Source organism: Hippoglossus stenolepis, chromosome 1, assembly GCF_022539355.2.
Source record: "Hippoglossus stenolepis isolate QCI-W04-F060 chromosome 1, HSTE1.2, whole genome shotgun sequence".
NCBI classification, from domain to species: Eukaryota; Metazoa; Chordata; class Actinopteri; order Pleuronectiformes; family Pleuronectidae; genus Hippoglossus; species Hippoglossus stenolepis.
The window spans coordinates 8,625,362-8,643,796 of record NC_061483.1 but is presented as its reverse complement, the minus strand read 5'-3'; the positions used below and the strand labels follow the sequence as shown (position 1 = coordinate 8,643,796).

Here is an 18,435-nt window from a genome sequence, read left to right as displayed (position 1 = left end):
GACACTTAACCCTCCTCAGTAGTTCTATCCTCCTCTCTATAACCTGAAAAAGCTCATCCGTGTTTCAGTTTGAACTATTTCTAAAGAAATCTCTCGAGCATCAGCTGGTGTGACGGTGGGAGCCACACCAGCCGTCCGCAGCCAAACGCGCGCACTCCTCTCCAAAGCACCCGGCGCGGACGATGTTGCTCTCCGGCGTCGCCATCGCTTCGGTTTACGGCGTCATTAGCGTGTTGGGTCTGATCGGCAACATCACCCTCATCAAGACCTTCTGCTCGGCCAAGTCCACGCGCAATGTGCCCAACCTCTTCATGTCGAGCCTGGCCCTCGGGGACGTGCTGCTGCTGGTGACCTGCGCTCCGGTGGACGCCAGCCGCTACCTGTCAGAGGAGTGGCTGTTCGGCAGAGTGGGCTGTAAAGTCATCCCCTTCATTCAGCTCACCTCGGTTGGGGTCTCGGTGTTCACTCTCACGGCTCTCTCTGCTGACAGGTAGGCTTCCACCTCTGTGGTCATTTCTATACTGACCAGGACTCATTTTATGTATGGCCCTGGTAACCGGATTATAGGTCAACAACATGACAATTCAAGGGGCTTTACATAAAATATAAAAGGCATCGTACAAATGTTTTCCTTTACATGTATTTTTGTTGTCTTAAATGGTGAACAAATATACGCGTGTGCTGATCAGAGGAGTTTTATGCACGGAGTGGGCCACTGTTTAACGCTGTTGACATGTTTCAGGTGTGTGTGTGTGTGTGTGTGTGTGTGTGTGTGTGTGTGTGTGTGTGTGTGTGTGTGTGTGTGTGTGGGTTTGTGTGGTTTGTGTGGTTCAGGTATTGGGGGACCTACATCTATTTTCACATTATGGGGACTTGTCTTCCATATGGGGACAAAAATCAAGTCCCCATAAAGAAATGTTTTAAAGTTTACGTTTGGGTTAGGTTAAGATCCAGGTTAAGATAAGGGGTTAGGCAAGTATAGTAATGGTTAGCGTTAGAGTAAGTCTCTTGGAAATCAATGTAAGTCAATGTAATGTCCACTGAAGTCATGGATACCTGTGTGTGTGTGTGTGTGTGTGTGTGTGTGTGTGTGTGTGTGTGTGTGTGTGTGTGTGTGTGTGTGCGTGTGTGCGTGTGTGCGTGCGTGCGTGTGAGAGAACATGAACACACTGCCTGAACCAATTGATTGGTTCAGGTAAGGATAAGGGTTTTGTTTGGAAATCAATGCAAAGTCCTAATAAGCTGCTGTGCAAACCTGCATGTGTGGGTGTTTTAATTTTCCTCTTTTTGTCCCTATCTCATGGTCACTGAGTCATTTTCTCTCAGTAACAGAAACTCCTCATTAAAACGAGATTATTTTGCTCCTATAAACCCCAAAACGTTGTGAAACTCACCTTAAAGTTTCACTGGAATCATTCCTGCAGCCACAACTTGGATTGTAACGGTGATGTATTCATAACTCCAAATTTAATCTAGGACTGAAATTTATCACAAGATCATTTTCATCAAAAGCAATATGACTAAAGTTCAATAGCATTGCATTGAGCAAGCATGGTGAGGAATTTTAACAGATAATTGGTTTTAATGTTCAACGTCAGATTTGTTGAATGTTTTGTTTATCAAGTGTTTTTTTCATTTCTGCTCATAAAGAAGAGATTGAAACTACAGCCTTCACTCAGGAGCAACAATAAAAAAGATAAAAATGAGAAATTTATTGTATTATCAATAGTGACCTTGTTAACATTTGTGGGCCCTTGTAAAAACCCTGATCACATGATGAACCACGTAGCAATGACGCATACAGAGATGGAAGACATACAGATGGTGGAGAAAAAGGCTAATCAAACATTACACTTATGTTATTTTGAGTACCGGTACTCTGATGTATTGGTTGTTGCTGTCTTCTTGTTGTACCTTATACTTTGTGAAGCACTCTGGTCAACCAAGTTGTTTTAAATGTGCTTATAAATAAAAATTGACATTTCACATATATAGCCTAAAAGTAGAATTTACACCAAAACAATGTATTTTAATAAAAGTATTGCAAACCCCTTAAATTCTGGTGCGGATGTGGATCAGGGGGCAGATCCATATTTTTTTTTTTACATAATCCTTGATGTCCCAGAGAATAGAAAATATAAATATAAAATAGAGTTCTATAAGCTTCGTCGTTACAGACGCTCGTCCAAGGAAACAAAGTCTCCCACTGTTAAAAAGTCTACAGCAGTATTTTTGTTCAGCCGGACAAGCTCCTCTGTGTGTTATTGGTAATCAATAACTTTAATTGCATGCTGCAGCAACAGGAAGGTGTTTGAAATGTTAGAGAGCATTAATGATCAGAGGTGAAACGGCTGCTGAAGAGGTGAGCGTTGATGGGTTTTCCCAAACATTTCACATTTCACTAATCCCCAGTGTCTGTCAGGAGTACACAAACTTTTGTGCCTTTGCTTTGTCATCATCAGCTCCTCGCTCACTGTCACATCTGTCCACAGCTCTGGGTCAGCGCTGGAGAAAGGTCTGGCAAACTTTTTGCCCTTGTTTGATTATCATTCTACTACACAAGGAGAAAAAGTTCGGGCCTTTCTTTTGTATCAGGGACAGTCACTTTGTTGCCTGCAAAATAGGGACAGGGTGGAAATTGTTTTCTGCTGAAACATTTGCATGTGGGGCAGGTGAGCACTGTAGTTAAAATGGCTAATTATCTGAAGAAGAAAGCACCACAAAAAAAAAAAGACATTTTGACTGTGTGATCGTACGATTTGAATATTCATCAAAGCTTCCAGTTTTCAGCTCGAAGGCTGCAACTCGTAGGTGGTGTTATAAAAACAGTGACCTGCAGGAAGTGGAAAGGGATTTTTATTCTTATTCTTATTCTTATTATTGCCACACACAGCTTTTGTAAAAGGGTCTGTGTGCTTTTCTGGCTGCTCCTGCGTGTACGCAACTTTTTATGAATGAGGTGGAGCTGTAGTGAGTGCTGTTGTTTCCATGGACCAAGCGTTGTTGCCTAGATACGATAGCAATGTTCTGTTATTATCACAGTCCATGGTTATTATATGTGTTATTAAAGTGAGGCCTATTTTTAGATAAGGAAGGTAACAGGTTGTCTGTCTGTCACAGGGCACATACACACAAACAATCATGCTCACATTTACACATCCGGACATTTTCTTTTCACCTAAGCTACATGTTTGTAAATGGAGGAAAACCCACAAGGCCCTGAGAACAAAGCAACAGTGCATCACATGTTTCATTAATAAAACGTTTGTGTTGGAAAAAATCCGACCAACTTCTGTTTAAGTGTGATGGATGATACAGTTATTTGTAATATTTTATCCTCCTATAAGAGGAGATCAAATCCTCATCATTACATCATTTAAAATTATCGTGATTTAAAATTCACAGAGGACGTGAAGGGGGTAAAGACAAAAGTAGTTGATCGCCTATCCAGAAATCATGCTAAAATATCCATCTTGCACATTTGGAGTCAGGGTCTGTGTATTTGCGATCGGGGGATGGAGTGATACACACCCTTGAACAACCAACCTACCTACCTTCCTTCCTTCCTTCCTACCTACCTACCTACCTACCTACCTACCTACCTACCTACCTACCTACCTACCTACCACCTACTGTACCTACCTACCTATACTACCTCCCTTCCTTCCTACCTACCTACTGTACCTACCTACCTACCTACCTACCTACCTACCTACCTACCTACCTACCTACCTTTCTTTCTTTCTTTCTTTAGGTACAAGGCCATAGTGAAGCCGTTGGACATCCAAACATCAACCACCACGAGCAGCATTGTCCTGAGGGCAGCTCTCATCTGGCTCTTCTCCCTGGTCCTTGCGATCCCCGAGGCCGTCTTCTCTGACCTCCACACTTTCAACCTCACCTCCACCAATGAAAGCTTCAAAACCTGCGCGCCTTACCCCCACGCTGATCTGCACCCTAAGATCCACTCCATGGCCTCCTTCCTTATTTTCTACGTCATTCCCCTGTTGATCATCTCTGTGTACTACACCTTCATTGCCCGGAGCCTGATGAGGAGCGCCTCAAACCTGCCTGTAGAGGGCAACGTGCACGCGAAACGACAGGCTAGTGTTAGCGTTATCACTAATGGGACTGTAACCTAGTTTACAATACGCTAATATCATTTAATTTTTTAAGTCAATCAATATTATATAAATAACTAATTTACAAACTCAGAAATTTTTATACAAACTCTTAAAATACTGTAATCAGTTTATTATATAGTGTGTAGCCCGAAAATTCTCTGAAATAATATCAACAACATAACCTCAGTGAACTCAACAGTTTATATGACTATATATATATTTTTTATATGACTATATATATATATACTATATATATATACTATATATATATATTACATTTTGTTTAATGTTGTAATAAATAAATTATTATTATTATTATTTTCTCTTCTCTAAGTTTCGATGTCTCTTCTGTTTACTATCATTGCTCTTTGTTTTGAAGTCTTTTCAATAACCCGCAGGTTGAATCAAGAAAGCGTTTGGCGAAGACAGTGCTGGTGTTTGTTGGCCTCTTTGCTGTTTGCTGGCTTCCCAGTCACGTCATCTACTTGTACCGCTCCTACCACTACTCCCAGGTACATTAAATCACTTACTGACTATATTTCTTGTTAATATACAATAGGATTATATTGTGTAGTTATTTGTATTTGTTTGTATCGTAGTATACTGATACATTTCTCCATGTGGTATCTGAGCCTCTGTCTTTCCCCCGGCCAGGTGGACACCTCGCTGGTTCACTTTGTTTGCAGTGTCACAGCTCGTATCCTGGCTTTCACCAACTCCTGCCTCAACCCGTTTGCCCTTTACCTGCTGAGCAAGAGCTTCAAGAAGCAATTCAAGCAACAACTGTGCTGCTGCTGTCGTATGATCATCAAACACTCCTCACAGAGCCCGACACATTACAACACACGTGTGACCTCCATCCGCAGCACACACTACTCTGTGGCAAGCCTGAGCATCATCAACGGTAGACAGATCTTTCAGGAGGACTGTGTGTGAGTGAGTGTGAGTGTGTAGTGTAGTGTTGTGTAGTGTAGTTATGTGTGTTGTCCAAATAATAACACCATGTTCCACTTGCCACTCACCACAAAACCAAATAAAGTGCAGCTTGTTAAAAAATAAATGTGGACAGAAGAGAACGTCTCTAAATGGGGGTGATCAATCACAGCTCAGGACCAGATTTCACATCTTCAGTCATACAAGTTGTGTAATAAAGCACAGCGATGCTTCAAGCTGAAAACGAACATCTTTAACATGTTAACGTTCTCAGAGGGATCACACAACCATGGACTGTATAAAGATGGACGACTAAAGTGAAGCCATAGTGTCACCTGGAGGTCATAAACCTTGCTTCCTCCATGTTAGTGGATGGGACGTGGACCAAACTAAAAAGTCAAAGTAGCCATTACATATGCTTTTCTCAAAGATGGTTTCTGTCATTTGCGGTAGTTCTAATCACGCTGTTCAAATGTAATTTTTTCTGGTATATTTGTTGTAATTTGATTCTATAAAATCGGGGTGAAACAGCATGATTGACAGCTGAGACTGACTCACCAGTGGTCGAGCGCGTGCATTGACAGGACCTCGCCAGCGCAGCTCCATCCCCAGTGGACAGACTCTGGCTCTGAATGACTCTGGCTCTACTTGAAGATGGCAGCGTCTGTATCCAGCAGCATATGGATGATAACCTCTGTAGTTCCAATAGTGTCTCTAGGATCAAGACGTTCCTTCACTGAAGGGAATGAAATCCCCTTGAAACATGATTTCTGGACAGAACTATATTAAACGAGATTATTTACATCTGCAGTGCCGCATGCCTTCATATGAAAGTTCAGTCAATGTGATCCACAGGGGGATATTCTACTGACTATTGATGTGTGAAACTCTGCCTGCACCATATTGCTGTGTATATGTGTATATCTCTTAATGTCAGGTGCTGTGATCGCTGTGAAATTTAAAGCAGAGATGCTCTTTCAATGTAAGCCGTCCTCTGGTTACAGGCTGTGTATTGAGCCGTGTCCCTGTTGAACACAGTGCGAAAAATAAACACTGAACGTGAACGCATGTGTTTGAGATCACATTTGTAATTTAGTGTCGGGATTATGCAACGTGTGTTCTTGTTTCTTCTAGTTGTGTTAATCCAATTTACATGCACTTCTCAAGGAAATTAAACCAACAGAAGGTTCAGACTCATTTTCTCTCACCAGTTGAGGAAAAATAATGTGAAATAAATATAATTTCATTTAATCCCTCTCTACGTTATATTTCAACGTGACAGTGAATCCTCGTGTGCGCCTTTTATACTTGGGTTATTTTCATGGCCTCGGTCGTGTGTATACATCACATAATTTCAGCACCACTGTTGACTGGACATGATTATTCTGCACTGTCACATAGATTTACAGTCACCATATCACGCCACAGTTTCCTAATTTGGTGCTTCACACAGGGACAGGATCATGCCCAGGTTGTGATGAGTGGGTGTATAATTCAGTCTGGATAGTGTTTGTTTAATTGTGGTGCGAGTCCGTTGCCAAATTTCTGTCCTGCATGGTCTCAACCTTCTACTTAACATGTCATATTTACAGTCTGTGGAAACTCTGCAATGTAAATAAGGATCCCTTATTATCTTTTTAGTGTAAGGAACGAAGGAAACAGATTAAGAGGAATAAAAGCCCATTCACACATGTATGAAATCCCCGTTTTTAAGTTCTACCTGCAGAAAAGTGTTGCTCTGGGGTTTTAAGCACAATAAATGAATCTAATTCCTGCAGGAGGTCAGGAGGAATGTTTCCTGCAATACATTCAAATCCAAAAAGATAGGATCTAAAGCACAGGACAATAGGAAGAGCAGGAACAAACTTTTTCATGATTCCAGAAGGAATCCTGCACGAGCAACTCTCACAGTCGCACCTGAAGGATTACAGATATGACATAAAGTAAAATTATTTTAGGTCAGAATGTGTAGAGATCCTCAGGCATGTTATAAATATAAATAAATAAAATAAAATAAAATCCCCACTCACGCATGCTGGCTATTTTGTGCTCGAGCTTGGGTCCTCGACCAGATTCCTGGGAGCCTGGGGGTTCTGGGTGCAGGATCTTATCTGCTGCTTGGCCTGAATACTTTTGGACACAGATCTCAGGTGTTGCTCTGCTGAAGCCACTCTCCAAGTTAGGGGGTTACAGCCTTGTGTCGATTACCTCTGGCACCAATGGTACCTTCACTTTCCACATCTTCTCTTGCTCCTCTTTCAGCCCTTGGTATTTTTCAAGCTTCTCGTATTCCATCTTCTTGATGTTGCCGTCGCTTGGGATCGTTACATCCATCACACCTGCCTCCTTCTGCTGTTTGTCGAGCACCACAATGTCCAGTTGGTTAGACATTAACATTTATCAGTCTGGATGTGGAAGTCCCACGGGATACTGACACAGCAAAAATGTTTTGGTCCAGATTTGGCCCACATATCACATCCAGCTCATATACCACCTGGAATGATGGCACATGGGCAATCCACTCCTGTTTGCCAGATCTGGGCCACAAGTAAGCCACAGCAACACCACATGTCAAACAAAAGTTAGAAATTAGTTTAATGCTGTTTGGGCCATATGGGCCACTTTAGGGTGGGATTACACCTTGCAGAGAGCATGAACCTAAAGTGGCCCATCTGAATGATGAATATGGGCCAGATAGCACAAAACTAATACGGGCAACCTTTGGCCCATTTGGTTGACATGCGGTATTGCTGTGGCTGACTAGTGGCTCAGATCTGGCAAACAGGAGTGCACCGCCCAAGTGCCATCATTCCATGTGGTATCTGAGCCGGATGTGGGATGTGGGCCAAATCTGGGCCAGAACAATTTTACTATGTGGGATGCATTTGTGTATTATAAAAAAAATATGAATAAAACGTAAAGACAACACACAACACAATGTCTGATTCAGTTGCTCCAGACATTTCCATTCTAGTATTGCAAAATGTCTGAATATAGATGTGAATGGGGCCTTGATTACTCAGAACTGCCTGAATAGGAGGAGAAAAAAAATGAAACACTTCCGCCCTCCTGCGCCTCTCACACGGTCTCTCTAAAGGTCAGCGTTATGGGCTCTGTATGTGTTCACCGAGCGGCATATTGATCCATATGTGGTTGGCGCCCTTGTTACACGCCCGCCTGCCTGGGAAGCGACCAAATGCAAAGTGTCAGAACTATCAAAGCACATCAGAGAGCTGAAATGTCATCGCATTATTTCCCAAGGTTGATGTCAGTGTCGTCTCATGGGGAATTTCTCACTTGTTGACAGAATTTATAATTGGTGACACGGCGAGGGGGGGGCACTTTGCAGCATCAGTAATCATCTCACACCAGAGCAAAAGTGAATCCCTCTGTTGTAAGTGTTGAAAGTGTTTTATTCCTCATGCTCTTTAACTGTCATATAAATCAATTGATTATTTTTGGTACCATGTTCTTGATCTCGGCTTTTGCATATGATTAAAAGGAAGATATGATTATTTTATAGTCTTTACTTTTATTATTGTAATGCTGTATAGGGTATTTGCTTTGGATTTCATGTCTTATAATTTTTGTTTAATTTTGTTTTTTGTTTAAAGTTAGCTTTGACACATTTCAGGATTCACAGCGTTTTACGATTTTGTGTTTTCCTGCCAGTAAATGAAACCTGAAACCTTTTATGTGACAGTTTCATCACAAGTAATTGACATTTGTATTTTTAAATTGGAGAATGACATATTGTTGTTTTTATATTTATGCATTTAAAGGATATCTTTTTCACTGAGGTTTACCTTTAAAAAAACCTCCAACCTTTATTTCAGTTTTATTTTAACTTGAATCTACTTCTTACAAGCCTCCATACTATATTCTGGAATAAGAGATAAATAAGAATTATTTTGAATGCCTTTATGTGATGTTTTACACAAAATTTCACATGTTTTGGAAATGTTATATTTTTTTATTTTGATGCATTTGTCTTCTGTGGGGACTGATAAGAACATTAGAAAGTCAGAAATTGGATGAATGAAGGATAATGAGTCACAAGCTTTGAAAGACTGGTTCAGCAACTTTTTACAATGCAAAAATGGTTTTGTTGGGCGACCTCTAGTGGCCATAGGACGTCTGATGGGAGCAGAGAGAAGCGATGAAGGTTGAGTTTGTATGAGGAGGTTGAGGTGGATGGATAAGTCGACAAAATATCGGAGACACAATGACAGGGAAATATTATGGTATCTTCAATCAATATATGATGGTCACAAAATCCATTCAAAGAAAATAAGGAGGCACGTATATGGCACACTCTGATGTTTACATTTTACAGGTGATATAGAGGAATACAAAACTGGAAATCAATACATTCACCAAGCAACAACAGTAAAATCAACACATTTACAAATGGCTGACATGTTTTACGAGATGCTGTATTTACAGTCCGCAGAGTCCTTGTTATCAGAGAATATGGAGTTTCACCTGGAAGCTCAAATACATATCCAGTATAAAACGTATAGAGGTGCAGATTTCTATCAGCTCTGCCACCATCTGGCTAAGAAATAATTCACAGACTCTAAGAGCAATGCCGCAAATCTCACATTAGCAAAACAGCTGCTTAATTGTATATAAAAATGTGTTTTTATTGTTTTGCAACATTGGTTAAAAGTAGTCTGGCTTTTTTTTGTGTGTGACTCTAATAAAAAGTTTGACAAATCGAAAAAAAAAGATGTAAAGTGATCTAAATGAATCACAAATGTAAAAAATACTTGTTTGCAGCTGTAATCTCTTCCTCCACATCAGTATTATTGAGTGGATGCACATTAGGCAGAAATCGCAGCCTTGAGTCTGTGGGGACTGGTCAGTTTTGCCCATGTGGACAATTTGTCCTGTTTCTTTGTAAAACTGCTTCATCTCTGCACAGGAATCATGAAAGAACACTCCACATATTCCTATCCTCAACTGAGTAGAGACCTTGAGCCTAAGAACATTAATGACATTATGCTTTAGGCTCATTGTCCGTGCACCAATCATCTCAATGTGCTGACGGTCACAGGGAGCGGGAGCCGATTGCAAATTACATTGGGCGAGGCGAGGTGTACATCCTGAACAGACTGTATTGAGACACAGCTACAGACTCAGTTCAGTGAATTAATTTAAAGACTGATTGAATCGCATCGGCGCGACAAGGCTGTCCCATTTTTAAAAGCTCCTGTAAATGCGTCCTTACATCCCCGATAAATGAAGGCTCCAGCGTGTGGAGCCCAACGTATCCCACGATTCATTACATTACCTTGACAAACTGTTTTTCAAAGAGGTAACGTTGCCGAGTATCACACTTCAACTCAACCGAACAGCTAATGATAAACATGTCGAAAAAAAAACAAGGGCATTACAACTTTCTCGTTGAACATTTTCTCAGAGATTTAAGAATCAAAAAACAGGTTAAATCTCTTTTGACTGGAAATAAAACATGAAAACTTCCACAGAGGGTGAAGCATTTTTATAAAGTATCCTTATTATCTTTCAGAAGTAACAAAAATGAACTAACCGGGTGTTGTTGTTGACAAAAAAGGTGGATAGGAGCTCAGCAATAACTCATACATTCATTGCAAATTCAAATTATAAAAATAATCTTTTAATATAAACTACATATTCAGTGCACAAAGAACAAATGTACAAAACAAACTTGACACGTTGATTGAGACTTAAGGTAAGAATGTTAAAGTAAAATCAATTAACACAATCTTGTGAGTTAATATCATCTTAATTAGTTAAAGTGATCAGCATAAATAGGACTGTAAATAAATTATGAGCCTTTTTTTCTCTGCCTTTTTCTCTGGTGAGCAGGTTGTCGTCGTTTACTTCCCCGGTGGAATTCTACTTGGTCGGTCTGCACCTGTGAATAAGAGAGGGGTCATTTAGAAACTGTTTATTCACTTCACCCTGCACGTAACTGCTGTCCTCACCAACTCTAATATTTCATCCTGTTACTTTCGCTGTTTCCTGTTTAATTCCCTCCACCTATACGAGGTTAATTTTTCACCCCTGTCCGTTTGTTTGTGAGCAAGATGACATAAAAACAAGTGAACGGATTTCCACGAAACTTAAAGCATGTTTTTTGTAGCAGAAGGCAAAGTAAGAATTTCATTGTACAGGATCGTATACATGACAAATAATAACACTTTGAACTTTTCAACTTTGAAGGAAGAATTTATGAAATTTTTGAGCGTATCCGGACAAAGTCACAGATGAAGGAATGTTTTTTTTATCCACTTTTGTCCGCTTTACGAAAATAGTGTTTTTAGGCTTCAGGTCACTTTCTCACGGAAACACTTCATGGATTTGATGAAAAAAAAGCATATTTAGGAGGTGAGCATCTATGACGGCTGAGTGCAGATGAGAATACAAATCTAAATATGTTTTCATATGGGGGTCTATTCTCAGCTACTGTAGGAACAACACAGGGCTAGAAGGAGTAGCTGAGACAATCGGGATTCAGTGTGATAGTTTTTGAAGTAAATCCAAGAGAATATGATGAATTTTGGTGCGGATCCAGATCTGACAAAAAGAGAACACTATGGGCCTTGGTGGAGATCTGTGCTCTACTTGGTGCCATTTTATTTATTTATTGATAGCATTTTCCCTTTATCATTTTACCTGTTGCTTAAATAATAAGTCTATATCAGACTAAATTAAATAAAGTTTTTATTCTGGAGCATCTGTCTGGCAGGCCTTACCTGCATCCGGCTTGATCGAAACGCTTATTATTGAGGGCACAGATGGTAGAGTTGAATTGGCAGCGTTGGGCCGGTCTTGGCTCCTGGGTTGGCTCCGGTCTGGGAAGACAGTCGCAGCGCTCCACATCTATTTCACAGTCGGGCATCCATGAACTGAGTGGCAACTCTGAGCCGCAATGTAATAATGGGGGAGTGCATGTAAGTAGAAGCACAAGAAATCACTTTTCATCTTGACGTTCACGATTTCAAGTGCATTCGGTTTTATTACATGAAAAGTCTCACACACACCAACACACACCTGGTGTACTGGAAGGGTAAGGTATGCATCTGTCAGCGGAACAATCCCAGATCAACCCACTGGCGCAGAGTCTCCTTGAGTCCTCCGACGCCGAGAGCTGGCTCGTCGGAGAGCAGCTGCCAATAAATCAGATGGATTAGAAAAATATGATTCACCAGAGGAAACAGAGTCGACCTGAGGTGCTGGACTCACCCACTGCTCCTGTGAGGCTGAGCATTACGTCGTATAATGGCCGGCTCCATGCACCGACACTCTGTGTGATTAGCCACTTTTATTAGCACAGGTTCCGGCACAAAGTTGAATGGAATGATACTAAGCACCTGAAACGCACAGAATTACGCACATACACACACACACACACACACACACACACACACACACACACACACACACACACACACACACACACACACACACACACACACACACACACACACACACAGGTGTAAGAGTGTTGAAACTTAAATCCTCAGTAGAAGTGTATCTGCTCTTTAGTTTGGCTCACTCACAGTTTTGTTCACGTACATAGTCGACGTGTTTCTGCAGGTGATGCCCTCTTGATTGCAGCAACCACTGCACCTGTCAGTGGGAAAATAAAAAGCCACATCTGGGTAAAGTGACGTGCGTTGGTACAAACGCTTCACTGCAGAACATGTGTTCCACATTTACAGGAAACATACAGCTAATGCAGCTGACTCCGAGGAGCAGCTTCACTGGGTTTTGTAATATCTAAAACATCATTTTTAAATGTCTCCTGTTAGTTGTGAAGCTGTGATTTCAGGTCAAACAAACCTGTGGACGGACACACAAGGTGGCTTGAAGAACATTGATGGGTCAGTGCTCAGCTCCTTGGCCACGTCGACGCACGTTTCCCTCGGCATGCACTGAGTCCGCTGCCACTCTTCATCTATGGCTACAAGCAAGACGTACAAATGTCAATAACCTCATCAGCAAACATAGACATAAACACGATCCAGACATTCTATCCAACCTTTCAGTATCTCCAGGCTGTAGGATTCGGCTGCGTAGCGCGTCGAGCGGTGCGACCCTCCTGAAGGCACAGAGGAGAGGCTCTCTGGCTGCTGCAGCCTCAGACGACATTTCCACAACTTCCAGTCAGGAAAGTCTGCGAGCCTCAGCAGCTCATCCAGGCTGGAGGCCGATCGCACCTTTCGTTCCCACTGCTTCATCCCCTGCTGGGATCACAGGCCACAGTCCACCATTAACATCTCACCTTGACATTTGTCTATTTCTATCTGGTCACATGGTCCCATTATAAGCTCATCCTCCCAATTTAAACTCAAAGCTTATGAGTTGATTTGAGGTTAAAGGTCAGGTCAAGCCTTTGGAGGATTCAATGCATAGTTTTGCGTTGAACAGACCACACGTCTGAATTTAAACCACAAAACTTTCCAAGTATGAATGTTTAATCAAAACAATTATTTATTTATTTTTATTATTATTATTGTTATTATTATAACAGGAAAAGGCAACTCAAATGATGACACAATGGTATATTCAGAGTCGATATTACAACCTCATTCATGATTCATAGTCAACAAACATGAAATCTAACAGACGTCTCAATAGGACTTTATCATTTGGCTCGTGTCTAAAATCTTCAAATGGATCTGTAGGATGATCTGTATAAAAAAATGTTTATGTTAAAACTACTTTGGATACAAGGTTACTAGAGCTAATGTAAAATAATGTCATTGACACCCACTTTGACTCGAGAGGGAGGAGGGTTTGGGCTTAAAACCCAACACCGCACATGCAATCCATGATTTTAATGATGGTCCTCGAAGGCTGCTCTCTGTTTGAAACACCTGTAACATATACAAGACTTACACTGACAGGCTGCAGCCTCCGATCACAACCTGAAGGACAATATAAACACGTGTAGCTTTATTCTGTCCTATGGGATTTACACCAAATGACTGCAACACTTTTCTGGGCCAGCAGCATTAGCCAGCAGAGTCAGGATGAGGCCACAGTTGATGGACACAAAAAAGCCAAGATTCTGGAAGCAGGGGTAGTTTCATGTAAACTGGGATGGAAGCAAAATACAAGAGGCCCATCTACTCAAATCTTACAAATGACCTACTTTGGATTCAACATGCACTGAACATGGACAACTGATTGACATTTTCCTAAGGGGTTGTATGTGAGAACACACATGTCCGAGTCAGTTGCTTTTCCTGCCAGCCCCCTTAGTAAAATGTCTAGAAATTGTCAGAGTGAGCCCATGTGAGAATACAGTGGGAAAATATCCCCGCGAGTGAGTGAGTGATCGTGTTAATGAAGTTTCTAACATGCAAAAGAGAAAAGAACAAAAAGATAACACAAAGAACTAAGGATGAAAAAGAGGAGACATACACACAGAGGACAATAGTGAAGATTGGAAAGACGACTGAGGCTGAGGCTCAATGTGCATTTAAACAGAAACATGTGATTCCGCAGCAGGATTTACATGTTGCGTCCTGGATACGCTACCGAATACAATGTCCTGCTGCGTTCTTTATATGTGAAAGGCAACCTCTTTGTTTATGTACGTCATTTTCTGCTGAGTTCATGTGACGTTTGCTGTGGAGACACTGGGAGTCGACGTCACGCAGTGGGAGACGCTCATTACACTTTGACAACTGGCTGTGACTCACACACAGTGTGATTATTAGCAGCTGAAGCAGCAACTTGCACGTGTCTGTTCCACATTGACTTTGAGCCTTTTTGTCTCTGAACACTGCTCATTCTTAAAGGTGTGTAAGATTTAGGTGAAAGGCATCTATTGGCAGAATATAAAATAATCCTAGTGATTTTTTCATCTGTGTTTCATCTAAATTGTACGAATTGTTGTTTTCTTTACCTTTATATTTAAATACTTTATATTTACATCTGGAGCGGGTCCTTTCTACGGAGGCCACCATGTTTTTTACAGTAGCCCAAACTGGACAAACCAAACACCTTTTGAGTTTTTATGACAACTAAAGGCGACCACAGGTTCTCTTTCATGTTTGAAGGGGCGGGTGAGGTGAGGGGTATTCAGCTGCAACACGCAACTTCACCACTAGGTGTGACTAAATTCTACACACTGAACCTTTAAGTCTCTATTACCAAAGATTATACATGTATATATTGAAGAGGACATGAAGACAGATTTAACCACAAAACATTCAAAATACAAATCCCCAGCATGCACTTTGAGAGGAGGCAGCAGTGTCCTTAGGCACAAGCACTGTATGCACACATGCACAATTACCAGTAAACAGAGAGAAGAACTTTGATTCAGATCTGAGATTAAACCATAAAAAACAGCTGTCCTGTTACATAAGTGCAAAGTCCCCATGATGATGATAAACCAGGACAAATGGAAGCAGAATAGATTTGAATAGGCAAATAGACTGGGAATAAGGGGAACGACCAGTATGAGGCTTAAACTCTGCTTTCTCAATGTTAAAAAATAGATCAACACACACATTTTCCTAAAGATGGTTTCTGGAATTTTGGGTAGTTCTCTTCACACTGGTGAATGGTCGAGTGTTATTTTTTTTTGATATCAGTCTTGATTAGTTATTTGATGCTACAAAAAGGGGGTGAGACATCATGATTTACAGTTGAGATTGAGTCGCGTTTCGGTCAGGTGGGTGGTTTCGGCGGGATTTAGATTCCGCACCTCCACTTGTACTGGCTGCGAGTTACACAACCTGCACAAGATGTGCGTCACATTTGTAATGTGGGAGGAAGTGGAGACGAGTAAAATTGGCCATTGGGAGCAATGACAGATTTCCATAAAGTTTTTACTGTCCCTGTCTACTCCCCCCCTCCTCATTAAAAAAAACAAATCACCTACTGCTAGCACTAATAACATAATGATGTCCCGTGTGAGGGATTTTTACAGTTTTGTTTTTGTTTTAACTTGTTGAAATTTTAATAGACTTTTGAAGAGGGTGTCAGCTGAGGATGGGAGAGCAACGATTTAGGAGTTCCCAGGCTCATTTTTGAGGCAGGAAAGCCAGAGCCGGATAACTGGATGGTAGTTCTGCTACTGGGGCGGAGGCACGTCACAGAGGATAGACATGCACTTGTCTGAGCAATGCTTTCTTCACTCTGGTAAATGATCCGAGCCCTCTGATGTGTTCAGTGTGTTGCGGAAGAGAGGGTGGGGCAGGTTGGCTGGCCGACTGCTTCCACTTAAATCAGAGGAACAACAGAACAGAAAGTTGGGAGGTTTCCCCGCCGCTGTTTCTACCAGGGGATAGACCCACTTAATGAGAAACAGAGCACGAGAGAGAGCGCCTGAGAAAAGGGATGACAGGAAAGAGAGGTAAAGACGGGGGGGAGAGTTCGCAGATGGGCTACGACGCTGATGTGCGGTTTGTCTTGTAGCCACACGCAAGGACACATGATTTACAGTATATCACGGCAGTTTTATTATCAGTGGACAGGAGCAAAGGTGAGTGAACTGCAGTCACAGCATCTGGTCAAGTGTCAAGAGGATTATGTAACAATGGGTGGGAAAAGGAAAGAGGAGGAAAAAGAAGTGAAATCAAGACTAATCAGTAATTGCTCCCTGCACAATGTCACATAATTACAAGTTATTTTTCTACCAATGGGAACAAAATCTGTCATCAGCTACAAACAGAAGCAGCGAATTGCGAGAAGCTAACATCGATTCTCGGTCACGCATTGAGACATAAAGCTTTTTTGCAGCACTTACCCGACTCCCTCCCTGTCTGTGCATGCTGTGGCCCCCGTTGATCCAGCTCAGCTCCACCACCAGAGTCACCAAGCAGGAGAGTCTGCACAGGGTCCGTCTCATCCTCATCATCATCCCTTTGGCTCTGCTCTGAGAAGCACTCAGCAGTACGAACTTGTCTCCCCTTTTCTACTGACAGAAAGCACTTAGAACCGACTGCCTCTCTGACTCAGTTTCCCAGACCAGCTCCGTCCCTCAGACCACACACACACACACACTCAGACTCTTCAGCGCAGGTATGTGCAACACAAACTCTTGATCCTCCAGCTGCACAGTTGAGCGTGAGAGTGTGTGTTTGTGTGTGTGTATGTGTGTGTGTGTGTGTGTGTGTGTGTGCCTGAGCCAGACGTGACCTGTCACAGCACCCCAGACACCAAATGGAGAATGCTAAAGAGGCTTTAAAACGTGTACCTCTTGCTGCCGAAGCTTTGATGCAGCACCGGAGGTTTCCTGTTAAACAGCAACACTACCACGAGTAAGAGGTGGGTAATTTCCTCAGTAAAAACAGAAGCCGAGATTCACTTGAAGACTCACTGATCAATAAACTCTGTTTAGAAGGCCTGGGACGTTTTACGGGGCCTCGAACAAATTCTTCTATTTCAAACTTTTCCTCGTTATATTCCCACCTCCTGAAAAGGCAGCTGGCTTCCCTTAAGTGTTAGTTAGAATATTTGTAAAATAAACTTTCCCTCTGTCCCAACCTCACTTCTCCAGATCCTAATGTGGTTTGTCCGACTAAAAACCCTGACGTGCAAAACAACGCCTTCCTTCACGACCTTTCTGAAAAAACCTAAAAAGATAAGTGTTGGTTTCTGCCCTTATGTCTCTCCCCCTGCTGCTGCTCCTGCTGCCTCCGAATGCTCCTTTTTATTTGCTGGAGTGTTCCCGTCTTGCTTTTTTTAAATGTCTGTGTCAAGAAATCAGTTCCCCTGCCTGTTAAATCCCCATCAGTGTCTTCTCCTCCGGAGCTGCCAAACCGCATGCAGCCAAAGAGCAGTAACATGTGTTTTAAATGTGATCCAGACCTCTGTAACGTGTGAGGGGAAATAGGAGTCCAGCACCACCCCTGTCCCACCGACACCCCACCCCCTCGCCCATCCAGGCCCATTTGACTCAGCATGTTACACACATAATGGATTTAATGTGAGAACGGCGCTCATACATTCATCATTTGCATGGGAATTCTGTCGCCTGCGAAAACAAAATCCTATTAAAATGCAAAAATTTTTTACTATATTGTTGTATTTTGTATTTTGACTACTCCTGGAATAATAAACAAAAGTCAATCTTTGTCTTCAGTAAATTCTATGGTATATAAACATCTGGAAAAACCATTATACCTCAAGTACAGTATGTGTATGTTAATTATCTTCATTACATTGTGTACAAGCAACTATTACAAATTTCATAACAGCAATGCAACTGTGATATTTCAAACAGTAGAAGGAAACTGGGATAAAGGTTCAATTTAACAAGGGAAGTGGAGAGGGAGCAGTTAGGGGCACATTTTCCATAAAATCTATATTTTACAAGGGAGAGGGGGTAAACGACCACTGTGCCAACAATGGGGCATGTCATTCA

At 41.8% G+C, this 18,435-nt stretch overlaps 2 protein-coding genes across 3 annotated transcripts; one reads left to right on the top strand and one right to left on the bottom strand.

The window, feature by feature from the left end:
* The first annotated feature begins 135 nt into the window (after positions 1–135).
* Positions 136–5,208, top strand: LOC118110750 (gastrin-releasing peptide receptor). Its single transcript, XM_035158788.1, has 4 exons — positions 136–490; positions 3,755–4,103; positions 4,523–4,636; positions 4,779–5,208. The coding sequence occupies exons 1-4, from the start codon at positions 183–185 to the stop codon at positions 5,058–5,060; spliced, it is 1,053 nt and encodes a 350-aa protein (XP_035014679.1). The 5' UTR covers positions 136–182; the 3' UTR covers positions 5,061–5,208.
* Positions 5,209–9,044: 3,836 nt separating this feature from the next.
* Positions 9,045–17,864, bottom strand: vegfd (vascular endothelial growth factor D). 2 transcript variants are annotated; one of them, XM_035164267.2, is made up of 9 exons: positions 17,266–17,864; positions 16,816–16,983; positions 13,090–13,294; positions 12,891–13,011; positions 12,608–12,677; positions 12,291–12,418; positions 12,099–12,214; positions 11,801–11,966; positions 9,045–10,959 (listed from the first exon to the last, which is right to left on the bottom strand). In XM_035164267.2, the coding sequence occupies exons 2-9, from the start codon at positions 16,927–16,929 to the stop codon at positions 10,941–10,943; spliced, it is 939 nt and encodes a 312-aa protein (XP_035020158.1). In that variant the 5' UTR covers positions 16,930–16,983; positions 17,266–17,864; the 3' UTR covers positions 9,045–10,940. The 2 variants fall into 2 exon arrangements, with proteins under 2 accessions (XP_035020158.1, XP_035020149.1); XM_035164258.2 differs by having other exon boundaries at positions 16,816–17,863.
* Between the last annotated feature and the right edge of the window lie 571 nt (positions 17,865–18,435).